Here is a 25,854-nt window from a genome sequence, read left to right as displayed (position 1 = left end):
ATCTCTGTCCTGTATCCATGGTGGTGCAGTACTCTGGCTGGTTATAATCCCTGTCCTGTATCCATGGTGGTGCAGTACTCTGGCTGGTTATAATCTCTGTCCTGTATCCATGGTGGTGCAGTACTCTGGCTGGTTATAATCCCTGTCCTGTATCCATGGTGGTGCAGTACTCTGGCTGGTTATAATCTCTGTCCTGTATCCATGGTGGTGCAGTACTCTGGCTGGTAATAATCCTTGTCCTGTATCCATGGTGATGCAGTACTCTGGCGGTGTATAATCCCTGTCCTGTATCCATGGTGGTGCAGTACTCTAGCTGGTTATAATCTCTGTCCTGTATCCATGGTGGTGCAGTACTCTGGCTGGTTATAATCTCTGTCCTGTATCCATGGTGGTGCAGTACTCTGGCTGGTTATAATCCTTGTCCTGTATCCATGGTGATGCAGTACTCTAGCTGGTTATAATCTCTGTCCTGTATCCATGGTGGTGCAGTACTCTGGCTGGTTATAATCTCTGTCCTGTATCCATGGTGGTGCAGTACTCTAGCTGGTTATAATCTCTGTCCTGTATCCATGGTGGTGCAGTATTCTGGCTGGTTATAATCTCTGTCCTGTATCCATGGTGGTGCAGTACTCTGGCTGGTTATAATCCCTGTCCTGTATCCATGGTGATGCAGTACTCTGGCGGTGTATAATCCCTGTCCTGTATCCATGGTGACGCTCACTAGACAGGAGGGAATTTACTCATTTGATACCACCACAGCATGCTGCGTGTGGCCTGTATAATGTCTGATGTCATCACATAGCACTAACCTGTATAACCCACATGTCTGATGTCATCACGTAGCACTAACCTGTATAACCCACATGTCTGATGTCATCACATAGCACTAACCTGTATAACCCACATGTCTGATGTCATCACATAGCACTAACCTGTATAACCCACGTGTCTGATGTCATTGCATAGCACTAACCTGTATAACCTACATGTCTGATGTCATCACATAGCATTAACCTGTATAACCTACATGTCTGATGTCATCACATAGCACTAACCTGTATAACCCACATGCCTGATGTCATCACATAGCACTAACCTATATAACCCACATGCCTGATGTCATCACATAGCACTAACCTGTATAACCCACATGTCTGATGTCATCACATAGCACTAACCTGTATAACCCACATGCCTGATGTCATCACATAGCACTAACCTGTATAACCCACATGTCTGATGTCATCACATAGCACTAACCTGTATAACCCACATGTCTGATGTCATCGCATAGCACTAACCTGTATAACCCACATGTCTGATGTCATCACATAGCACTAACCTGTATTACCCACATTTTCTTATTTATTTCACCTTTATTTAACCAGGTAGGCTAGTTGAGAACAAGTTCTCATTTGCAACTGCGACCTGGCCAAGATAAAGCATAGCAATTCGACACATACAACAACACAGAATTACACATGGAATAAACAAAACATACAGTCAATAATACAGTTGAACAAAAGAAAACAAAAAGTCTGTATACAGTGAGTGAAAATGAGGTAAGTTAAGGCAATAAATAGGCCATGGTGGCGAAGTAATTACAATATAGCAATTAAACACTGGAATGGTAGATGTGCAGAAGATGAATGTGCAAGTAGAGATACTGGGGTGCAAAGGAGCAAGATAAATAAATAAATACAGAATGGGGATGAGGTAGGTAGATAGATGGCCTGTTTACAGATGGGCTATGTACAGGTGCAGTGATCTGTGACCTGCTCTGACAGCTGGTGCTTAAAGCTAGTGAGGGAGATATGAGTCTCCAGCTTCAGAGATTTTTGCAGGTCGTTCCAGTCATTGGTAGCAGAGAACTGGAAGGAAAGACGACCAAAGGAGGAATTGGCTTTGGGGGTGACCAGTGAGATATACCTGCTGGAGCGCGTGCTACGAGTGGGTACAGCTATGGTAACCAGTGAGCTGAGATAAGGCAGGGCTTTATCTAGCAGAGACTTGTAGATAACCTGTAGCCAGTGGGTTTGGCGACGAGTATGAAGCGAGGGCCAACCAACGAGAGCGTACAGGTCGCAATGGTGGGTAGTGTATGGGGCTTTGGTGACAAAACGGATGGCACTGTGATAGACTGCATCCAGTTTGTTGAGTAGAGTGTTGGAGGCTATTTTATAGATGACATCACCAAAGTCGAGGATCGGTAGGATGGTCAGTTTTACGAGGGTATGTTTGGCAGCATGAGTGAAGGATGCTTTGTTGCGATATAGGAAGCCGATTCTAGATTAAATTTGGATTGGAGATGCTTAATGTGAGTCTGGAAGGAGAGTTTACAGTCTAACCAGACACCCAGGTATTTGTAGTTGTCCACGTATTCTAAGTCAGAGCCGTCTAGAGTAGTGATGCTGGACGGGCGAGCAGGTGCGAGCAGCGATCGATTGAATAGCATGCATTTAGTTTTACTTGCGTTTAAGAGCAGTTGGAGGCCACGGAAGGAGAGTTGTATGGCATTGAAGCTCATCTGGAGGTTAGTTAACACAGTGTCCAAAGAAGGGCCAAAAGTATACAAAATGGTGTCGTCTGCGTAGAGGTGGATCAGAGAATCACCAACAGCAAGAGCAACATCATTGAGGTATACAGAGAAGAGAGTCAGCCCGAGAATTGAACCCTGTGGCACCCCCATAGAGACTGCCAGAGGCTCGAACAACAGGCCCTCCGATTTGACACACTGAACTCTATCAGAGAAGTAGTTGGTAAACCAGGCGAGGCAATCATTTGAGAAACCAAGGCTGTCGAGTCTGCCAATAAGAATGTGGTGATTGACAGAGTCGAAAGCCTTGGCCAGGTCGATGAATACGGCTGCACAGTAATGTCTCTTATCGGTGGCGGTTATGATGTCGTTTAGGACCTTGAGCGTGGCTGAGGTGCACCCATGACCAGCTCTGAAACCAGATTGCATAGCGGAGAAGGTACGGTGGGATTTGAAATGGTCGGTAATCTGTTTGTTAACTTGGCTTTCAAAGACCTTAGAAAGACAGGGTAGGATAAATATAGGTCTGTAGCAGTTTGGGTCTAGAGTGTCACCCCCTTTGAAGAGGGGGATGACCGCGGCAGCTTTCCAATATTTGGGAATCTCAGACGATACGAAAGAGAGGTTGAACAGGCTAGTAATAGGGGTTGCAACAATTTCGGCAGATAATTTTACAAAGAGAGGGTCCAGATTGTCTAGCCCGGCTGATTTGTATGGGTCCAGATTTTGCAGATTTTGCAACATGTCTGAAGTCATCGCATAGCACTAACCTGTATAACCTACATGTCTGATGTCATCACGTAGCACTAACCTGTATTACCCACATGTCTGATGTCATCACATAGCACTAACCTGTATAACCCACATGTCTGATGTCATCACATAGCACTAACCTGTATAACCCACATGTCTGATGTCATCACATAGCACTGACCTGTATTACCTACATGTCTGATGTCATTGCATAGCACTAACCTGTATAACCCACATGTCTGATGTCATCACATAGCACTAACCTGTATAACCCACATGTCTGATGTCATCACATAGCACTAACCTGTATAACCCACATGTCTGATGTCATTGCATAGCACTAACCTGTATTACCCACATGTCTGATGTCATTGCATAGCACTAACCTGTATAACCTACATGTCTGTCATCACATAGCACTAACCTGTATTACACACATGTCTGATGTCATCACTAATCCTAACCATGGAATCTGATGGATTTTCCATCAATTTGGTCATTTGATTGGATTAGTGTAACTTGTACTGTATAGGATATGTTGTGTAAGCAATAATGCCGAAGGGGTGTGTGGTATATAGCCAATATACCACGGCTAAGGGCTGGTCTTGTGCCCAACGCAACGCGGAGTGCCTGCGTACAGCCCTTAGCCGTGGTATATTGGCCATTTACCACAAACCCCTGAGGTGACTTATTGCTACTATAAACTGGTTACCCATGTAGTTAGAGCATTACAAATAAATGTTTTGTCATACCAGTGGTATACGGTCTGATATACCATGGCTGTCAGCCAATCAGCATTCAGGGCTCGAACCACCCTGTTTATAATGTCTTATAGAACACTGACAAGTCTACAAATCACGCGTTGAGAAATGATGTCGCAAAAACAACAATCTATTGAGGAGGTGAATAGCGTCAGTGAATGTTGCGTTTGATTAGAAGTTGAAAGGACTATTCCTCTGTATATACGGACGCTGGCATTACTAAAGGAAGACCACATACTGTGATGTGACAAAAGAGACAGACCAACACGGTTAAAGTTCCATTTCAGACATTCACCCCATTCATTATTGGTTTTAGCTGCAAGGCAATGTGGACCCATTACTGGCTGCATTGACCACATCAGTGGAGAGGGTCAGGCCATATTTTCCATTAGGGGCTGGGATTGTTGTTGTGGATTATGGGGCTGTGGGGGCACAGAAGGGAAGTTGAGGCTTTTAGAAGGGGAGAGGAAGCTGCCTGGCGGAGGAGGTCTGTTGTTTTGACTGAGACAGAAGGAAGTGCCGTGCACTCTTATCCCCACGGGCGTATAATGCTGATCATTTGGATGATAAGATGGTCAAAGATTACACGACTCTATTCTATGATCAAAACCGGACATCAGGGCCCAGTTTTTCAAAAGCGATGCGCAGCAATATAAAATGCCTAGAAATAGAATGAATAGAGCGGGAGTCCCCATTCAAGTCAATGATACGTCCGTCCTATTCATTCTATTTCTATGCATTTAATCCTATCCAATAGGCGAAATCCAGATAGATAACTTTAGAAAAACTGGGCCCTTGTTAAACTTGTTAAAGCACCATTCTGCCTGGCTGTAAAGTGTGTTGTAAGACAAATCTTATTCAGTGTCTATTAGGTACTGTAGACAATGCATGTGGCTTGTGGCTTCTCTGCAATCAATAATGACGTTTTTAATGATCCTGCAGCCCAGGATACGTCAGTTGGTTGTATAAAAAGTATTGAGTATTGATATAAAATGTTCATTGGGTCAGGGGAAGTGCTTAGATAATCACTTCCCCAAAAAGTCCCTTTTGTGACCCCCCCCCCCCACCACACACACACACACACACACACACACACACACACAACACTCATTATTTGGTACCAGCCCCGCCTCCTTCAGTCAACAATCACTGGCGGGATCGACTGTTCCTCCTGATCCCTCTCTCCTTCGCTCCCTCTCTCCCTCGCTCCCTCTCTCCTTCACGCCCTTCTGCCTCCATCAGGCCTGCCTGTTCCTGACAGGGGACTGGGGTGGCTATGGGGAGGGTGCTTCTCCCACCGAGGGCTAGTCTGGGTTGGGCTGGGCTGGGCTGGTCACCTTGCTGGAGGCTATGAGGGCAAGTTTACATATAGAAGCAGGCCAGCCAGCCCATACCTCAGAGTGTCCGTTATCCTCCATGTTTGTCTGGTCCCAAACTGAACCTCCATCTCCTCCTCTGGAACTTTCCCTTCATCTGAACCGGTAAGATACTGTGCACTGCCTGAACATATGAATACTACTAGGTAAAGAGGCCTTCTATAAGACTCACTCTGGATCTTTTGCATGGACTTGAGATGTAGATATCCTTGCCATCTCAAGTGCATAATTAGTAGGTGTGGTTGCTATAGGGGTTTGTATATGTTTATTGTAAAACATGCACTGTGACTGCTTTGGGATATGGAGGAATACATTGGCCACGTCCCAATACTCTCAAATGTATTTCTTTCCTTATTTCCTTTCCTTCATGAGCACTGATAGGTGCAACGACTGGGACAGGTTTCCCAGTTCCACAATATCACTTTCACCTATCAAGTCCTTTCAGATCAGTGGGCCCTAAGGGAAGGAGACATTGAGAGGACGCTGTCTAAAACTATGTGGACAAGGCCTTACATGGTAATAACTTGAGGAAAAACGGTAAAGTTCAAGTCTGTGTCTGTGGGGCTGCCACCATGTACTCTTGCTTTTGAAGGAGAGCCAACAGCGTTATTTGAATATAAAGCAGATTCCATGTGACACTGTGCCTCTCTCAGCCTCTTGTGATTCAATGTGGAGCAAATTTAATGCTCTGTTTGTAGTATTCTCCCACGGGCCAATCGACAGGCGTGTGGGGATCAGGGCGGCTGTGGGGATCATTCTGCGTTTTTTGGGGGGGATAGATAGATAGATGTTGAGTGTTTAAGAGAACATATATAAACCAATATATGCTTCTTGCTTCCCTCTGAACAATTGAATTTTAGGTGGGACACACTCCTCATTGTTTGTGTTGCCACTAATCCAATGCCTGTACCCCCGTCGCCCACACCACCCTCCTCAAACCCTCCACCCCCTAAACCCTACATTCTGTCTGTGCTGCTGGGGTCCCTGCACAACTGTCCATCAGGCACAGGGTTGGATTTTAGCTGGATTGGATAATCTGGATGGGATGCCTCTAAAGCTCCCTGTAATTCCACACACACACACACACACACACACACACACACACACACACACACACACACACACACACACACACACACACACACACACACATGCAGATTAAAAGCCAGCCGGGAGGAGCAATGTTGGTTCGAGGGCGGCTGGATGTTATGACAGACATGTGATGTGGGGTTTGGGCTTTGACCTCTGCATCGCCATCCCTCTACCAGCCTCATCCTCCAGGGCACACAGACCAACACCCCAACCCACAAACCAACCACTAACCCTGGTAGTCCCTTGTCACAGACGTTGGGGGTCTGTGGGTCTGTGCTGGCGTTCCGTGGCGGTTGTTGTATCTGGGGTGTTGTGTTTGTGATCAGCTAGAGAAGAAGGCGGTGGGTTGGTGGGTTGGTGGGTTGGTGGGTTTGTGGGTTGGTGAGTTGGTGGGTTGGTGGGTTGGTGGGTTTGTGGGTTGGTGAGTTGGTGGGTTGGTGAGTTGGTGGGTTGGTGAGTTGGTGAGTTGGTGGGTTGGTGGGTTGGTGGGTTTGTGGGTTGGTGGGTTGGTGGGTTGGTGAGTTGGTGGGTTGGTGGGTTGGTGGGTTTGTGGGTTGGTGAGTTGGTGAGTGAACAATTGACCTACAGAACAGGCAAGTGCCTGGGGGTGGCTATGCAGACTTTGACACCCCGCCTCCGTAGACATGCCCCAATGCCAGCGTGCCTCACTAGGCACCCCCTTTGTTCCGTTTTGGGGTCGGGGAGGGGGGGGGGGTGACCCCATCCTGCCTCATCATACAGCCTATTTACAGTAGACCACAACATCGTCAGTGTAGTCAGGGTATCACACTGCCACAAATTGTTCGGCTAGGATGCAAGGCTGTTTCATTTCGTCATTTTATTTAGAGAGGGGTCACGGGTTCTCTGTCTCGCGCATGTGATTTGGCCTTTCCAACCAATCAGATATCCCGATTCAGACTGGGCATAGCAAACGGGAGAGGGAAAAAATCATTTTCATTCTGTGTTTTTTAATCTTTTGCGAAACGTCGAAAGTGGTGGCCATCTGTTTTACGCTGCACGAAGGTAATGCCTATTTTTCAGCTTCTAGATCAGGTTTGAGGAAGGCCTCTGATGAGTCCAATGGTCATATTGTTACTATTCAAATATGTATTTATTTGTATAAACATATATGGTGGAAATGTAAAATAGTGCAATTGACTTTATCATATGCACGTACAGTAGGCTAGTGTTGGACTATTTGTAAAAAAAGGCTTCATGGGTAGTCTCCTGGCTTTAAACTGGCAGCAGGAGATATTGGCCAATGTTGAGTTGGGAAATGTCTTCAATAATTAATGAATGTCTGTAGAGTTATCGTTAAGCGGTGCGGGAACAGCAGCCGTTGACATGTTGCGAGTTTATTATCTCAATCCCATCGTTATTTGAAACCCCTTTGTTTTGTAATACAGTGGACATCGATCTGACTCCATTGTTTTAGCCGTTGCTCTTAGTGTGTCCTTCATTAGGCAAATACAAAGGGTGTTGCGACCCCATGTGTGTGCTGTGAAAGTATTTCTGTATTCCCTTGAGAATCGCCGGTTAGCTTGTTGGTTCGTTGCAACCCTGCTATTGACTCGTGATCGTATACATTCGGGCTAATTGCTTAATAGAATTATCGGTTAATTGTTCCTTTAAGGTGGGTTCTAATGACATTGTGATGTTTTGCAGATCAGAAGTGGCGTAGTTCTATTGCGATAGGTTCCGCTGACCTTGTCCACACTGAATGGTAACGGAACCTGATCGCCCATGAGATGGATGTATCTAGTCCGCACGACCATTATCCCAATCATCCTCACTATCACATTAGCTCTCTTGGTGGTGTTCTTGGTCTGTATGAACAGTCAACGTGTCATTTGGCATTATCACTAATTCATGTGAACAGTGGGATTGAACTAAGGAAGCACCAAATCGTTGGAATGTACGTTTCCTCCGTAATGGTTAGGACAGGTTTTAAAAGATCACATAATTGTTCAAATGTTGCATAATCGACATCTCAAGTAATAATACCGAAGGCTGGCACTATTTTTTTGTTGTTGAAATTATCAAATTAATATTTGTATTGGAATTTAGAAAACTAAATATCATTGTAATCTATCAAGGAAGTAAAAATACTACAATCAAAAATTACATTATAGAATTTCAGAATGATAAAAATCATGTGTTTACACTCGACCCATTTAACATGACTGTGATCTGTAACTCCATGCATGCTCATTCAGCGGAGCCTTGACTTAGTGACAAGCTGTGATCTCATGTACATTTGTGGGGAATCTAAGATGGCCGACCGCACGCTCTTCTTTTACCACCACAGCCACAGTACAACATGGTATGCTACAACGCAAAACGGGGTCTACATTCTCTATCCCATCGTAGGCAATGGCACATTTTACGACCCCATTTTGTGATTGGATTCTTATTAGGGGACAATGACAAGTGTTTTTGGGACCACCCATGCCCCATCCCTCTCTTCTCTCCAGTGTCGCCTGGCCTGGTGAGGGCACTACTCAGTACGAGGGAGTGAGTGGTCGCCCCTGTTTTGACTGTGATGTAGGCTGAGGTCTCAGCGCGGGGGCGGCTGATCTAGAGTGACAGCTCTAGAGTGTACTGTCACAGCCGGGTAGAGGAGAGGAAGGCCGTTCGCTCAGCACCACAGACGCCCCCTCCCCACCTCCCCCCACCCCCTCCCCTCCAATCACACTGCAACAAAAGCCTAGTTAGCGTCAGATGAGACCAGAACTGCTGCTCATATCTCAGTGTCCTGCATCTACAACACATTGTTTTCTATTCTGTTCTATATTCATTGTCCCCCATGTAAGAGTTTCTTTTTCAAAGGAAGATCTGACAACTGGGGGGGTGCAATTCTGTCTCTGGCCACTTTGGTACAACAACAAGTATATTTGTTTCTTTTATTTTCCAACAGCAACACAAGTTCACCTTGAATATCTAATATCAACATGTACTTCTCTGCTGTCCACTGTGGCCCTTACTTACTGGCAGCAGGCCATTTTGAATCCAGCATTCCAATCTATTAGAAGTAGAATGATGATTTTAGTGACAGGCTCAGTCATGCAGGAGACGGTTCTGCCTGAGTCATTAAAGTAGATGGAGTTCTTCATATGGGGTTTCCTTCTGTGATGTCCTCATGGTATTGAGGATACATAGGACATCCTTAAGCCACAACATAGACCGTCTAAAAGGTTAGAGGTGGGAGGTCAACGGTGATTGAGGGGGCATATCGGTGCTATTTGAGGGTGCTGATTTGCTTTAAGTGAGTAGTTCACTGCAGCTATTTTCCTAATGAAAAGTCTCTTTAGTGGGTTCAGAATGTAGAATGGACTGGATCCTCTGACTGACACTTCTCTTGGCTCCTCATAACAGAATACAATGTTGCGTCACTCATCTCTTATCTTCAACAGCAAACGTGGCCAACCAAAGAGAAAACAGCTACGATTTGTGTGCCTTGTGTAACATATGTATGCCCTTTTCTAGTTTGCTTGTGAGTTAACTCATGCTCTATTAATTACACTATGATTGAGCTCAAAGGTCATTTGTAGAATCAGGGTCAATTTGTGTCGGAGCAGGCAAACATACAGAGTATATGAATGTGGGGTGCACTGCTTGTGAAGAGTCTTGAGTCAACCTCAGTCTCAGTTTTGTGGTCTCTCTCTCTCTACTGCTTTGGCTTACAAGTCTATGCTTATGGTGGGTTTATATGAAAAATCATAACGACATATCTCTAGCTCGGTGGATTAAAACGGAACAGATGACGGGGCTTTGGCCTAGATTATACTGCAAGTTCTGTCCTCCATTTTCCCATTCCTCCAGATCTCAGTCTTTCTCTCACGTGCGCTGTAAGAGCCTTTGGATTGATGTTCCATATAATCAGTCTGACTTTGTGGAGATGTTCAAACAAAACATATTTTCCAACACAATCTCCAATCTCCAGTAAGGAAACCTTAAAGATGGTGATTGCATGTTCTCTTTGGTCTAAGCTTGAGCAAGCATACAGTACACACATGCACAGGCACCAACTCACACACAGCTGACCGGAAGCAGGGAAGGGCAGCGGTGAGGCCAGATAAGGTGAGGCAACACTGCAGAGAAAATTGCTGTCTCATTTCTACAGTGAATGATAAGACTGCAGTGCTGATCTACTTCCAGTCAGTGCATTCCTTTCTGTTGCCCAGCACTAATCAAGGCTTCTGGGCGGCATCTGTCTGTCATTCCCATTCCCAATCCACTATTATTGAGAATTTCAATAAGCATTTTTCTACGGCTGGCCATGCTTTCCACCTGGCTACCCCTACCCCAGTCAACAGCACTGCGCCCCCCACAGCAACTCGCCCAAGCCTTCCCCATTTCACCTTCTCCCAAATCCAGTCAGCTGATGTTCTGAAAGAGCTGCAAAATCTGGACCCCTACAAATCAGCCGGGCTAGACAATCTGGACCCTTTCTTTCTAAAATGATCTGCCGAAATTGTTGCAACCCCTATTACTAGCCTGTTCAACCTCTCTTTCGTGTCATCTGAGATTCCAAAAGATTGGAAAGCAGCTGCGGTCATCCCCCTCTTCAAAGGGGGGGACACTCTTGACCCAAACTGCTACAGACCTATATCTATCCTACCCTGCCTTTCTAAGGTCTTCGAAAGCCAAGTCAACAAACAGATTACCGACCATTTCGAATCCCACCGCACCTTCTCCGCTATGCAATCTGGTTTCAGAGCTGGTCATGGGTGGGAGCTGGTCAAATTGGAGGGCCTGTTGTCCGGGCCTCTGGCAGTCTCTATGGGGGTGCCACAGGGGTTCAATTCTTGGGCCAACTCTCTTCTCTGTATACATCAATGATGTCGCTCTTGCTGCTGGTGAGTCTCTGATCCATCTCTACGCAGACGACACCATTCTGTATACTTCTGGCCCTTCTTTGGACACTGTGTTAACAACCCTCCAGACAAGCTTCAATGCCATACAACTCTCCTTCCGTGGCCTCCAACTGCTCTTAAATACAAGTAAAACTAAATGCATGCTCTTCATCCGATCGCTGCCTGCACCTGCCCGCCCGTCCAGCATCACTACTCTGGATGGTTCTGACTTAGAATATGTGGCAACTACAAATACCTGGGTGTCTGGTTAGACTGTAAACTCTCCTTCCAGACTCACATCAAACATCTCCAATCCAAAGTTAAATCTAGAATCGGCTTCCTATTTCGCAACAAAGCATCCTTCACTCATGCTGCCAAACATACCCTCGTAAAACTGACCATCCTACCGATCCTCGACTTCGGCGATGTCATTTACAAAATAGCCTCCAATACCCTACTCAATAAATTGGATGCAGTCTACCATCCGTTTTGTCACCAAAGCCCCATTTATTACCCACCACTGCGACCTGTATGCTCTCGTTGGCTGGCCCTCGCTTCATACTCGTCGCCAAACCCACTGGCTCCAGGTCATCTACAAGACACTGCTAGGTAAAGTCCCCCCTTATCTCAGCTCGCTGGTCACCATAGCAGCACCCACCTGTAGCACGCGCTCCAGCAGGTATATCTCTCTGGTCACCCCCAAAGCCAATTCCTCCTTCGGCCGCCTCTCCTTCCAGTTCTCTGCTGCCAATGACTGGAACGAACTACAAAAGTCTCTGAAACTGGAAACACATCTCCCTCACTAGCTTTAAGCACCAGCTGTCAGAGCAGCTAACATATTACTGCACCTGTACATAGCCCATCTATAATTTAGCCCAAACAACTACCTCTTCCCCTACTGTATTTATTTATTTATTTATTTATTTGTTTTTGCTCCTTTGCACCCCATTATTTCTATTTCTACTTTGCACTTTCTTCCACTGCAAACCTACCATTCCAGTGTTTTACTTGCTATATTGTATGTACTTCGCCACCATGGCTTTTTTTTGCCTTTACCTCCCTTATCTCACCACATTTGCTCACATTGTATATAGACTTATTTTTCTACTGTATTATTGACTGTATGTTTGTTTTACTCCATGTGTAACTCTGTGTTGTTGTATGTGTCAAACTGCTTTGCTTTATCTTGGCCAGGTCGCAATTGTAAATGAGAACTTGTTCTCAACTTGCCTACCTGGTTAAATAAAGGTGAAATAAATAAAAAATAAAATTCCCGGGTGATGTCACACAATTGTCCCAAATATCTTTCTCTCCATTTCTTCTTTCCTTCCTGACTGCTGACAGAATCATTTCAGGTGATCAGTGATGGCGTCACTTCTATTTAAGTCTCACCTGTCTCAGTGAGGGGGCCGTGACTGTACTCACTCAGAGCTCTCTCCTGCCCACCCTCTTCAGATACTGAAGACAGCGATCTTTTCATATTTAGTAAAGTATTCTCGGTCACTCATAGTCCAGTGGGTCTACATAAGAGGAGTCATCCTCCATTGTTAGCTCTACATTAAAGAGCCAAGGAATGAAAAGAAAGACAGGCAGATGTAAAGTGGGGCTTCTTCTCTAGGAGTGATGCTGCAGCATGCTGTCTTTTCTGCACTGGGCTGAGGGCAGGCAGGGCAGCAGACGAAGGGAGAGATGAAAGAAAAGGACGAGCCATTTTGTGCGCGGTGTTGTCCACCCGAGCGTAAAGCGTGATTAATTCAATAGCAGAGCACCATAAAGGAGGAGGCCAGCAGCTCTGCAGCTCAACATAGCTCTCTCTGACCCACTTACTAACTACATCAGATGTCACGAGAAATACTGCTCTCTCTCTCTCTCTCTCTACCTCTCTTCCACTTTCTCTCTCTCTATCTCTCCCTCTCTACCTCTTTCTATCTCTATCTCTATCTCTCTCTCTCTTTCTACCTCTCTCTCTCTACCACTTTCTCTCTTTCTCTTTCACTCTACCTCTTTCTCTCTCTCTCTCTCTCTCTCTACCTCTTTCTATCTCTATCTCTCTCTCTATCTCGCTCTCTCTCTCTCTCCCTCTCTCTATCCCTCTTTCGCTTGCTCTCTCTCTCTCTCTACCTCTTTCTATCTCTATCCCTCTCTCTCTCTCTCTCTCTCTCTCTATCTCTATCCCTCTCTCTCTCTCTCTCTCTCTCTCTATCTCTCCCTCTACCTCTTTCTCTCTCTATCCCTCTCTCTCTCTCTCTCTCTCTCTCTCTCTCTCTCTCTCTCTCTCTATCTCTCTCTCCCTCTATCTCTTTCTCTCTCTATCACTCTCTCTCTCTCTCTCTCTCTACCTCTTTCTATCTCTATCTCTATCCCCCTCTCTCTCTCTCTCTCTCTCTCTCTCCCTCTACCTCTTTCTCTCTCTCTCTCTCTCTCTCTCTCTCTCTCTCTCTTTCTATCTCTATCTCTATCCCTCTCTCTCTCTCTCTCTCTCTCTCTCTACCTCTTTCTATCTCTATCTCTATCCCTCTCTCTCTCTCTCTCTCTCTCTCTCTCTCTCTCTCTACCTCTTTCTATCTCTATCCCCTCCTCTCTCTCTCTCTCTCTCTCTCTCTCTCTCTCTCTCTCTCTACCTCTTTCTATCTCTATCCCCCTCTCTCTCTCTCTCTCTCTCTCTCTCTACCTCTTTCTCTCTCTATCCCTCTCTCTCTCTACCTCATTCTCTCTCTCTCTCCCCCTTTTCTTTATTTCCAACTAGTTGATGTGATAACTCTGTTAACAAAGGGGATTGAGCATGGTCAACACATACATTGTCCAGAGCTCTGAAAATATACTTAAAAACACTATTGGTCGAATGCAGACAATTGGTTTTGATAACGTAGTGTTTGGTCGGACGCATTTATTAACCTTCACTCTGTTGCCTCACTCTTGAAAACAGTGGTATAGTGTCCTAAATAGCATACCCTTCTAATATATTCTAATACATAACTGATTGCGCTCAGATTCAAATGTTAAGCGTATGGGATTAAATTAAATATCATTCAAACCAAGGGACATAATAGGCACATTTGGAGATAAAACAGGATTTTGCATTTTAAATGTCATTTTTTTATGCTGCCGCTGTCTCAAATAGAGTTCCGTCTGAGAATGGTGCCTAATATTTAGCTGTTGAAATAAAAAGCAAGTTGACTGGAAGGCATGGATGGGGCATGGATGAATCATGAGTCTGTGACCTAATTCTATTGTGCTGCAGTGGATGAGGGAGAAGGTGGTGGATGGTAGAAGAGCTATTCAAACACACCACCAGGCACACAAGAGAAAATACATTCTCATTTCAGCCACACATGATGGCTTTCAGGAGGTGTGGACCCGATTGGAGTCTATATGATTTGTTTTCTGCATGCCGCCTTTTGAAGAATGCTTCAAATACCCATCCGAATTCGAAGGCATTTCCATCACCATGTATGCCTTCACGAAGACCAGAAGTGGTAGCTACATATACACCAGTATTGTTATTACAATACCACAGAGAGTGGTTGCATCCTCTCATCTAGTTCCATCACCAAAATACCCCAAATAACCCCGGTAACCCCTGGCTCCAGCAGTCCATTGTGCTACGGTCCCGCCAGCCTACCACACCCCACGTGCATCCCCACCCCCCAACCCCCTTCCTGCACTTGGTTTTACTGGGTTTATTTCTGTCCCTGCCCAGGCCCTGTGGCAGACCTGCACCACTGGCCTGGCTCTTAAACCCGGATTAAGGCTTTTTATGTAATCTGACCTCTGGGAGATTGGAGAGAGACAGCTGGTTGCAGAAGCCTTTCCTCCCTTATCTCAGAGACCTCCCATGGCCTCCCACTCTCTCCGTTTGGCCTATCATACAACCTCTGGTTCTCGCTCTTTCTTTCATCCTACAACGGGTTGGTCAAAACAAGCATTGTGATTGGTTGAGATGTGTTCTAAGCCATACACAAAAAAACAGTTTAGCAGGGGTAAGCCTATGACGTAAAAATGGGCATCTTGTTTTCTGTTCTATCTGAGAAATCGGAGAAATCTACGCATCTAGTGTCTCATCAGCCCAGCCAGCCAATTCATTAACTTGGTTTCCACTGTAAAAAGCATCTTGATCTTTTTTCCCCATGTTTCTAACCTAACTTTTGGGTTTTATTATAACAGGGGTTTGTCCAAACATCGCTGTCTGTCTCTCGACATTTGCAACATTGTTTCAATATTGAAATTCGATCTCCACTGTCCTATTAAGAATTAACGTGTCAGGACGAGAAGGACATCTTTTCTCAGCCAGTCGAAATCAAACATCATTTTCATGGATATATACAAAGAAATTGAATTCAGCAACATTGCTGTTATTCTACTTGCACGGTTTGACGTGACTGTGTGAGCCGTAGTTGGCTAGCAAGCAAGGGTCCAGTGTGGCTCAGTTGGTAGAGCATGGTGTTTGCAATGCCAGTGTTGTGGGTACGATTCCCACGGGGGACCAGTACGGAAAAAAATAAAAATAAATAAAAATAAATGTATGAAATGTATGCATTCACTACTGTAAGTCGCTCTGGACAAGAGCGTCTGCTAAATGACTAAAATTGTAAATAAGAACGTTGCCAGCCATCATGGCAATGGAACATTTAGAATGAACAACTTCCCATTCTATATCCATAGAACTGGAAATCTTTTCTCAGCCAGTTGAAATCATGAATCAGTATCCTTTGTTTGGATAGGAATAAAAAAAGGTCAAACAACATGAAATGGAGCTACAACTAACCAACCAACCAACACTGTTATGGCCTTCCTAGTCTCTTATGACAGCCTTAGCTCATTTAGTTCTGGGTTCAGGGATTATGGCCTTCCCTGTCCCTATACTTTTGTGATGTACAGGTGTAGGATCTTAATTTGATCACCCTTTTGTTGCTCAGAATTTTCCTGCACCGCAGGAAATGCAGGTGAGTTTCGTAATTTACATGAATTCACTGAAAACCCACACTAACACACAGTTATATTAACAGTATTGCACTTTTCATGTAGGCTACTTTTGGCCAGCTAATAGCCTAACCACTGATCAAGCAACATTATGGAGTAAACATTCAAATCCTGTTGCTGCAGGATTCTTTTGCTGCGACAATATAGGTCAAATTAAGATCCCAGAGTTAAAGATTGTCCTCCAGAGTTAAAGCACTGTCCTCCACTCAGTCTATAAAACTCTTCCTGTCTGAACAGAACTCGAATGGTATCCATGAGCAGGTTCATTCAAAGATGATATCCATCAATGTTATCCAGTGGTAGTTTGGTATCTCTGTTTCCAGTGGGCCTAATATTGAGTGGTCGTGTCTCATCCTTCTTGTCTTGCAGGTGACTGGTTGGCTGGCTGTTCCATCACACTCTCATTGGCCCTGGGACTCATCTTTTACGTGACCACACCCCTTCCTTCACATCCAATCCCAACATGGAACCACCCAAGGTGCAGCAGCCAGGCGAAGGAGGCCTCAACGTCACCCTCACCATCAGGCTTCTGATGCACGGCAAGGTACAGTACACACCCGCTGGGTTCCAATACTCTCAGATAGTTTCCTTTATTTTGGTTCCAATACTCTCATATGGCTTACTTTCCTTATCTCCTTATCTCCTTTCCTTCACGACCACCGTTGGCTGAATGGGCTGGATAGGTTACTGTCTATCAAGTGTTTTTAGATCTGTGGTTGTGAGGGAGACGAGGAGAGGTCGCTTCTCAAGGTTTTTGGGATAGTTTCTGTCATGTATTGAATTGGACGTTGATGCTAACTGTTGTTGAACCTCCGTTCCTTTGCAGGAGGTTGGAAGCATCATTGGAAAGGTAACTATCATGTTCATAGACACATCACAATCATATGAATATTACAAAACAGTTTTAAAATGAGGACATTTTTTTAATGTGACGTCACTCCGATGTTTTAACTGTCGTCTGTCTGTTGTCTGTTTCTTGTCTGTCTGTTGTCTGTCTTTTCAGAAAGGAGAGACAGTGAAGAAGATGCGTGAAGAGGTAAGTGCAGTATGTATCCGATAATGCACCTTACCCAGTTTAAGAATGCATATTAAATGGATAGTATTCTATTTAGTACTTCATGACCTACTTTATTTATCTAACCGTGTCTACTGTTTGATCCACAGAGCGGTGCACGCATCAACATCTCTGAGGGAAACTGCCCAGAGAGGATAGTTACCATCACCGGACCCACAGATGCCATCTTCAAGGCCTTCGCCATGATCGCATACAAGTTTGAAGAGGTATCTAGCATACATATTCCCCTCAATCCCCTCTTGGTCGTGCTTCATTTTACAACGGCTGTTTTACAATTCTGTGGCTGTTTTACAATTCTGTTACACCAGGTATTTTAATACAATACTATTATGCTAATATGATCTTTATGGTTTCTTCCCAGGATATAATCAACTCTATGAGCAACAGTCCAGCCACCAGCAAGCCCCCTGTCACTCTGCGTCTGGTGGTCCCAGCCAGCCAATGTGGCTCCCTCATAGGGAAAGGAGGCTCCAAGATCAAAGAAATGAGAGAGGTAAAGAAGGACATAATTAGTGATAATGATTGATTGAATTTAATTGACAATTTATTAGTTAGTTAGTGATTAATTGGCAAGAAAATGCATATACAGCCTTTACATTCTTATTAGTAGTTTGTTTAGGAATCGTTCCTATCCGGCTTGAGGGCCAGCTATTATTCATTGCACCTTACACAGTACACATGCTCAATAACAGTCTTCCCACTTCAGTCCACAGGTGCTCAGGTACAGGTCGCAGGGGACATGCTGCCCAACTCCACTGAACGAGCAGTCACCATCTCAGGAGCCCCGGAAGCCATTATCCAGTGTGTCAAGCAGATCTGTGTTGTCATGCTAGAGGTAGAGTATGGAGGGATGAAGGAGGAGGGTCTGATGCAGTCCTTCCGGGAATACACAGGAAAAATACATTCACACAGACCTTAGGAGTCAGCTAGAACGTAAAACGTGGATGTACAATTGTTTTTACCGTCTCAAACATCTAAGGAAGGAATTAGGATCTTGGTCGGTATAGACCATGGGACAAAATGATTATAACAATGTTGTAGATGATGGCTTCCCAGGTTGCAATGATATAGCTGACCTATGAGGTAAAATCATGTGATTTCAGTTGTCAGTGTGCTCTTATACACAACACCTATTTCATGTCACTGCATGCATCCACAGTAAAGAACAATAGTGTGATGTAGTGAGCGTCACAGACTGTCTTCTCCCAAGGCACTGTCCCTCAGTCTACAAAACCTCTTCCTGTCTTCTCTTCTTTCTTTCTTTCTTTCTTTCTTTCTTTCTTTCTTTCTTTCTTTCTTTCTTTCTTTCTTTCTTTCTTTCTTTCTTTCTTTCTTTCTTTCTTTCTTTCTTTCTTTCTTTCTTTCTTTCTTTCTTTCTTTCTCTCCCTCTCTCTCTCTCTTTCTCTCTCTCTTTGTCTCTCTCTCTCTCTCTCTCTCTCTCTCTCTCTCTGTCTCTCTCTCTGTCTCTCTCCCGCGCTCTCTCTCTCTGCCTCTCTGTCTCTCTCTCTCTATCTCTGTCTCTCTCTGTCTCTCTGTCTCTCTCTCTCTCTCTCGCTCTCTCTGTCTCTCTGTCTCTCTCTCTGTGTCTCTCTGTATCTCTGTCTCTCTCTGTTTCTCTCTCTGTCTCTCTTTCTCTCACGCTCTCTCTGTCTCTCTCTCGCTCTCTCTGTCTCTCTCTGTCTCTGTCTTTCTCTCTCTCTATCTCTCTCTGTACTGTATCCCTCATCCCACTGCTCTAACACTCTCTCTACTCCTCTTCCCCTCTCCTCCCTCTCCTCAGTCCCCACCGAAAGGTGCCACTATCCCCTACCGCCCCAAGCCTGCCTCCACCCCCGTCATTTTTTCAGGTGGCCAGGTAAGAGCCGACCCGCTGGGGGCCTCCACTGCCAACCTCAGCCTCTTACTGCAGCACCAGCCACTGCCTGTTAGTGTCACTTCCAGGTTTTATCACTCACCTCCTCACCACTGCCACTGCCTCTGCTAGCATGATATCATCACCACCACCATCACCACTACCACCATCAGAACTGGGCTAGCTGCCATTTCAGCGCCAGTTGACTCAGGACTTGATCCTAAACATGATCCAAAAATATGTTGGATGTTGGATGGAGTTGCTGTGCTGGCTGGAGTTGAAATGGAATTCAGCCCAATGCTGACCCCATTATCACGCTGTGAACCCCGATGAGCACACATCAATTAGGTCCAATCACATTCCCCTGACAGTGGGTCCTCGACTCCTTCCTCCAATCACATCTCTCCCCAGCCCTCACCGTAGCCACTCCCTGAACCTGATTGATGTGAGGGGTGAAGAACTAGAGAGGGAGTCGAGAGGACAATGGAGGAGCTTGCAATATGATTAAAGAGAGCAGTTATTATTGTAAATAAAATAGTAAAATTAGTTCTATGCCTACCACATTCTTTTTCTAAAAAATAAATAAACTGCCCTACTACCCAAGGAAATGATCAGTAACATGTTTAGTACGTCAGTAAAGTATTCATGTGCAAGCTCCCATTGTTTATCCAACTCCCTTCAACAGATATTATATCACATTTCGTTAGGAATAATGGCCTGTAATATGACATTATGACATTATCTCAAGTTTCACAAATGGTGACTTGCAAAAATGGAGCCACATAAGTGGTCAGAGACTGAAGTAGACAGTTGTGTTCAGTATTCACCTCAGTACAAGGGATATGATATCTGAACTGTTTTTCATGGTTGCTCATAGATCTTTTTTTGCTAGCATTGTATGTTTAATTTTGACATGAATTGATTGATTGCCATACGAGATAATACTAAGACAGGGTTGGGGTCTATTCCATTTAAATTCTAGTCACTTCAGGAAGTACACTGAAATTCTAATTCCAATTCTCTTAAATGCTTTTCAATGAGGGAAATGTGGAATTGGAATTTGGTTTACCTTCTGCATTGACTGGAATTGAAATGGAATTGGCCCAACCCTGCTAAGAGAATACTGAAAGAGTTATCAAGTGACTAGAATCAGTGAATATGACTCTGATAGATGTGGGGTCACTGATGTAGACCACTACTGCCCCTAGTGGAGGTATAGTGGAAGTACACAGACTTTCCCAAACTCGGTCCCCAGGACCCCAAGGGGTGCACGCTTTGGTTTTTGCATTAGCACAACACAGCTGATTCAAATAATCAACTAATCATCCAGCTTTGATCAATTGAATCAGCTGTGTAGTGTTAGGGCAAAAACAAAATGTTCACCCCTTGGGGTCCGAGGACCGAGTTTGGGAAACGCTGATTTAGCCACTTCCATCAGCAGATTCTAATAGCATTGTATGTTTCTCCCTCCTCTCCTTCCAGGCTTACACCATTCAGGGACAATACGCCATCCCTCACCCTGACGTGAGTTCTAATTCCATGAGGCAGTCTTCTCTCTACACTCTACTCTCTCTGTGTCCAATCCTATTAATATTAACCCATAATATTAATACTACCAATTCTGAAAAGTAATTTCTGTCTCTTTCAAATCTGAAATTACTCACAACCTCTGTCCTCCGTTTGGAGCCAAACTTCATAGGACATTAGTCTGTAGGAAAGCTAGCAGAGGGACACAGAAAGAAAACAGTTATTTCCTTATCCATCACCCAGAATAATAAGGATACCGGTTGCTCAAGTGAGGAACGTGAAAGCTAAGTGCAGTATTTCTTCAGAGAGGAGGAGGTCAATTTCAAGGAATACCTCAAAGTAGTCAAAAGGACATGGTATGTTTGATAACGCCACATTGGGTCAAAGTGTTTCAGACACAGACATCCATGAACTAAATTTCACATGGCACCATCCAAACACATAGAGGCATCCTTTCTTCACCGACTCGGGCCAAGTCCTCTATGAGTTTCCTTTTCTTCTTTCTCTCTCTCTCTCCTCCTATCTGTGTCACTGCTTCTCCTGAATCCTGTCTTTCTTCTTGTACTTTTCTTGGTGACAGACCTGACCTGTGTGTGTGTGTGTGTTTTAACGATGCCCTCATAGCTCTGCTGTCCCTCCTACCCCCCTCAGCAGTTGACCAAGCTCCACCAGTTGGCTATGCAGCAAACCCCCTTTAATCCCCTTGGACAGACCACCCCTGCCTTCCCCGGTACGTACCCACCTACACGAGAACCACCCTCCACCAAATCTCCTTCTCTTTTTTTACCTGTAGAGACACACACACACACTTCCTCCTCTTTCTCTCTCTCTTCCTCTATCTGTCTTTCTCTGTCCATTCTCTTCCTGTCGTTCTTTGTGCTGCGCTTCCGGTGACATGGCCACCTGGTGGTTGCTCTTGTTGACGTTGACGTTTTATTTGTAGTTTTTCAAATATTTGGTTTATTTTTTGAATCTGCTTTTGTAGCGCCTTTAAGATGTTGGTCCTTCCGAGTTAGTTTTATCTGGGTCGGCGGGCAAATCTCCTCTGGTTTGAGAACGAACCCCCTTTTCAACAGAGAAGGAGAAGCCACAGGCTGCTCTCTCAAGACCTCTGCAGCAGCATCTCCAATCAGGGTTCCGACTATAGGTCTCCAAAGATAACTGTCGCTCACAGCGTACGTCACCCTCCCGTGCAAAACTCTATTTTATGCCGTGTCCCCTCTCTGTCTCTCTCTCTCCCATACAGCAGGTCTGGATGCCAGTAACCAGGCCAGTACTCATGAACTCACCATTCCCAATGATGTGAGTACGGGGACCATGGAGCTTTGATTTCACCAATAGTCAGTCAATATTTCAACAAAAAGTTTTCAAATGCTTGCATGTACCACCATGGATATATTTGTAAAAATAGAACAACTGAAAAAAGGGGTCAGGGTGTCATGGTGCGTATGACTTTGTATGCATTCCATTCAGACTTTGCTATTCCCCTGTTTTAAGTCCCTCCGCCTCTTCTTCCCAGCTAATAGGCTGCATAATCGGGCGCCAGGGAACCAAAATCAACGAGATCCGACAGATGTCTGGGGCGCAGATCAAAATTGCTAACGCCATGGAAGGGTCATCGGAGCGCCAGATCACCATCACAGGAACCCCCGCCAACATCAGCCTGGCCCAGTACCTCATCAACGCAAGGTCAGAGTCCTGGCAGACACACACACACACACACACACACACACACACACACATTACAATTGACAAAGGGGCCTGTTGTCCCGGGGATCCTCTGTTTGTCTGTTTGTTGTTATTACATTATCTTCAGGTAAAGAATTTGACAGAAACAATAATGTGCTCCCTTTCCCATCATACCCTGTGGCAGGTTCAGAGACGTGGCGGCCATGTGGAATGACCCATCCTCCATGACGACATCCTAAGGACCCAGCCCGGCCGGCCTCCACTCCCTCTGCTCCGCTCCCTCCATCTCCTGACCACTGAAGACATGATGTTCCTACCTAACTCCTGATGATGATGCCCTCTTGACTAATGAATCTGGCTCTGATAACAACTCCCTTGACCCTCCAGCTTACCACCACGATCGCTCTCTAATAAGAGAGCTGTTGCTTTCGGAGAAACTGGAAAAATAAGTAATGTCTTTGTTTTGTTGATTTTAGACCTTTAGACAAGTGTTGAAGCATGTTGAACGTTCATTAGGATCAAATTGTGTTATTCTGAATTATCTCTCTCTATCGCTCTCTGCTAGTGTTACAAAATAGGATTTCAATATCAGTTTTAAAAAAAATGTTTTAAAAAAAATGTAAAAGTGTAAAAACATTGTAAAAAAAATGCTACTGTTCCATTTTCTAGGTGCTGGGTGATGCTATCGGCACAGTATGGTGGGATGTAGCCCAACGATTACTTTATGATGCTCTTTTCAGAAGAGGTATTTTTAGGTCAATTTAATCGTTCTATTTTTACCCCTATTCGGATCCTTAAAATGATCTACTTACTAATCCGATCTCTACCCATAACATTTTGCTGCATCACATGACCTCTTTGAGCCAATGGTATCACTCCTAGAGCCCTCCTTTCTATGTTCATTTCTTGTATTTTACATTATGACTTATACTGCATGTGTTCAGTAATGTATTGTATGTATTTGAGTATTCCAGTTCGGTGTAAGTGTTCCTATGGTGTTGCTATGTTAGTGCTGATGGGAGGAGCTATTAGAGGATGGGCTCATTGTAATGGCTGGAATGGAATTAATGGTTAATCAAATGTGTGGTTTCCATATCTTTGATGTGTTTGATACCGTTCCATTTCTTCCATTCCAGCCATTACAATGAGCCCGTCCTCCTATAGCTCCTCCCACCAGCCTCCAATGCTCCAAACCTTTTCCGCAATTATTTTCATGAGTTTTTTTTTGCCATTCACGTCTAGTCCTACTACTACCCCAAATGAATAACTCTCCCTCACATCCTCCAGGAACCCTATTTATAGTATTTAAGAAGCATGAAAGGAAATTACTCAAGAAAAGAATCATCAGTGGCTAAAAAACTGTATCCTAACTGACTGAACACTAAAATGATTGTTTACTCGATTTCTTAACCAAGACTACTGTGGGTGACCACATAGTCAGCTATGCTACGCTCATGCAATAGACAATTCAACTCTTCATTATACTGTGGACTGCCTCTAGTGTGTGAGGAATTAGTTGGACTTAAGACTATTGCTGTGTCCAAATTCTCTTAGTTGGCTTCCTTTCGTCGTCTCCTTCACTCCCATGTCCACGACAGATAAAAGAGGCTTCAATGTACTACTCTTGAAGGAAAGGAGACCAGGAGAGGAAGCTGTTTGATATTATTGGGACGTGGCCATAGGTGTTTGGATGGAGCCAAATGTTTATGGGCCATGGAATGTTCTGGGGTTCATGGGGGAACCCGTGGGGCCTGGGCGGACGTGTTTACTCCCATGCCGCCACATTCGCGATTGTTCATCCATCATGTTATTTTTATTATAATATTGTTTATTTAATGCTTTAGGTTTTGAATGTCATTATGCTTTTACGATGATGTCAACAGATTAGATGACAAAGTCATGTTGCTCGTTTTAAGTGATGATTTAAGAAACAAAAATTGCAATTCTATTTATTGTTTGTTGATGCGTTATAATGTATTTTTTGGTTGATCATGATATTTAAGCTCGTTTTTTTTGTTTTTGTGTACTGTATTGAATTTCAGGGTAGGTTTCGGCTATATTTGCTTGGATTAAACATGTAAAATTCCCTTCATAACAATTCTCAAGCTTATTCAAAGTATAGGCAGTTGTGACATGTCATGTTTGCAAGCTTGGGCTGAGGTCATATTCAGCACTGATGCATATGAACAGCCGTTGAATGCTATCCTCTCAACACAGGTCATTAATTTACTGTCCAACTGGTTTCAAGTACAGTAAAAACCATCCTGGATTTTCATTCTGTAAGATTGGTTTGTTTCATTTAACTCCTTGTTTTGGTTTCAATATGCTGAGCCTGACTTTGGGTCTAATTTCAACCGCTTTCATCATATAAACGTGATATGTCAATGGACCAAATGCTGTACTGATGTACTGAACGATGCATAGTTGATTATTATTCTGCAATAATTCTTACATTTTGATGTTAAACTTAAGTAGTAGTGCTAGCCTTGACATTATGGGTTTGTGTTATTCGTTTAATTAAAAAAATCTGTCATAGCTTGTAATTCAATGGAATGTTTGTCATTTAAACAAGTTAAAATGTCTGTTTTTTTTTGGCAAGCTCGCTTTTTAGAACTGTTCAGCTTCTCATCATCGATTGCATTCAGACTAGGCAGGAATATTGAATTGTTGAAATAGTGATGCCAATGTGATTTCAATAACTTCAATATCCATATGTTGTTACAGTGTATTGAAACTGTATTTACACTGGCGTATATGACTGAGTATACACACCTACTGAAACAGACTCAAATGCAACTGATGCAATAATAAGGGAATGATGTGCAATTATTATTTGTATTTTTTCTTGTGCATATAATACAAGGAAAGTTTGTCATGTATTTACAACTCATTGTTGCTTCTTGATTTCCTTCCTTTCTGGGCGGCTGCAGCAACAAAAATTGAAAAAATAAATGCAATATTTTTTTCAGTTTTTGCTCCTGTATATTTTGCTTATTTAGGAAAATGTAACGGAGCTTGGTATATATTTTCAGTTGGATTATTTGCAATGAGCAAATCTATCTTAGGTTGAAGTAATTTCATTATTTAGGTTACTTTTGAAATTGTTTGTAAGTATGAAAATGAATAAAGTTTTTTTTCTTCTTGTGAACCATGGTTTGTCTTGTATCATTTTGATCTTCAATGATATCAAAAGGGGCTTGGTTTTTCTGTGTTGCCCATTAAAATATTACTGCCAGTGGCAAAAATGTTGCTGTCAGTGGCATACATGCCATCTTGTATGTCTTCTTGAGTGTCTCATCTCATGTTGAATATCTCATCTTGATAGTATCATCCTAAATGTCTCATATTGATGGTATC

General features: G+C 44.0%; 1 protein-coding gene across 30 annotated transcripts in view; it reads left to right on the top strand.

Annotated features, from left to right (window-relative positions):
• Nucleotides 1-25,645, top strand: part of LOC106574709 (poly(rC)-binding protein 3) — a 37,070-nt gene extending 11,425 nt beyond the window's left edge. For 2 of the 30 annotated variants that reach the window (XM_045697873.1, XM_045697875.1), the window contains exons 4-15: nt 16,724-16,898; nt 17,181-17,204; nt 17,358-17,399; nt 17,519-17,635; nt 17,791-17,922; nt 18,136-18,264; nt 19,210-19,353; nt 20,764-20,805; nt 21,433-21,538; nt 22,055-22,110; nt 22,328-22,497; nt 22,682-25,645. In XM_045697873.1, coding sequence (XP_045553829.1) covers nt 16,818-16,898; nt 17,181-17,204; nt 17,358-17,399; nt 17,519-17,635; nt 17,791-17,922; nt 18,136-18,264; nt 19,210-19,353; nt 20,764-20,805; nt 21,433-21,538; nt 22,055-22,110; nt 22,328-22,497; nt 22,682-22,736 — 1,098 coding nt within the window. In that variant the 5' untranslated portion in view covers nt 16,724-16,817 and the 3' untranslated portion in view covers nt 22,737-25,645. Of the gene's footprint in view, nt 1-5,452; nt 5,532-7,283; nt 7,542-16,723; nt 16,899-17,180; nt 17,205-17,357; nt 17,400-17,518; nt 17,636-17,790; nt 17,923-18,135; nt 18,265-19,209; nt 19,354-20,763; nt 20,806-21,432; nt 21,539-22,054; nt 22,111-22,327; nt 22,498-22,681 lie in introns of those variants that run through there. The other 28 variants (XM_045697874.1, XM_045697879.1, XR_006759832.1 and 25 more) reach the window with 28 other exon arrangements.
• Nucleotides 25,646-25,854: the final 209 nt, after the last annotated feature.

This window comes from Salmo salar, chromosome ssa16, assembly GCF_905237065.1.
Source record: "Salmo salar chromosome ssa16, Ssal_v3.1, whole genome shotgun sequence".
Lineage (NCBI taxonomy): Eukaryota > Metazoa > Chordata > Actinopteri > Salmoniformes > Salmonidae > Salmo > Salmo salar.
The sequence above is the reverse complement of the archived record's forward strand: the minus strand, read 5'-3'. Positions and strand labels throughout refer to the sequence as shown.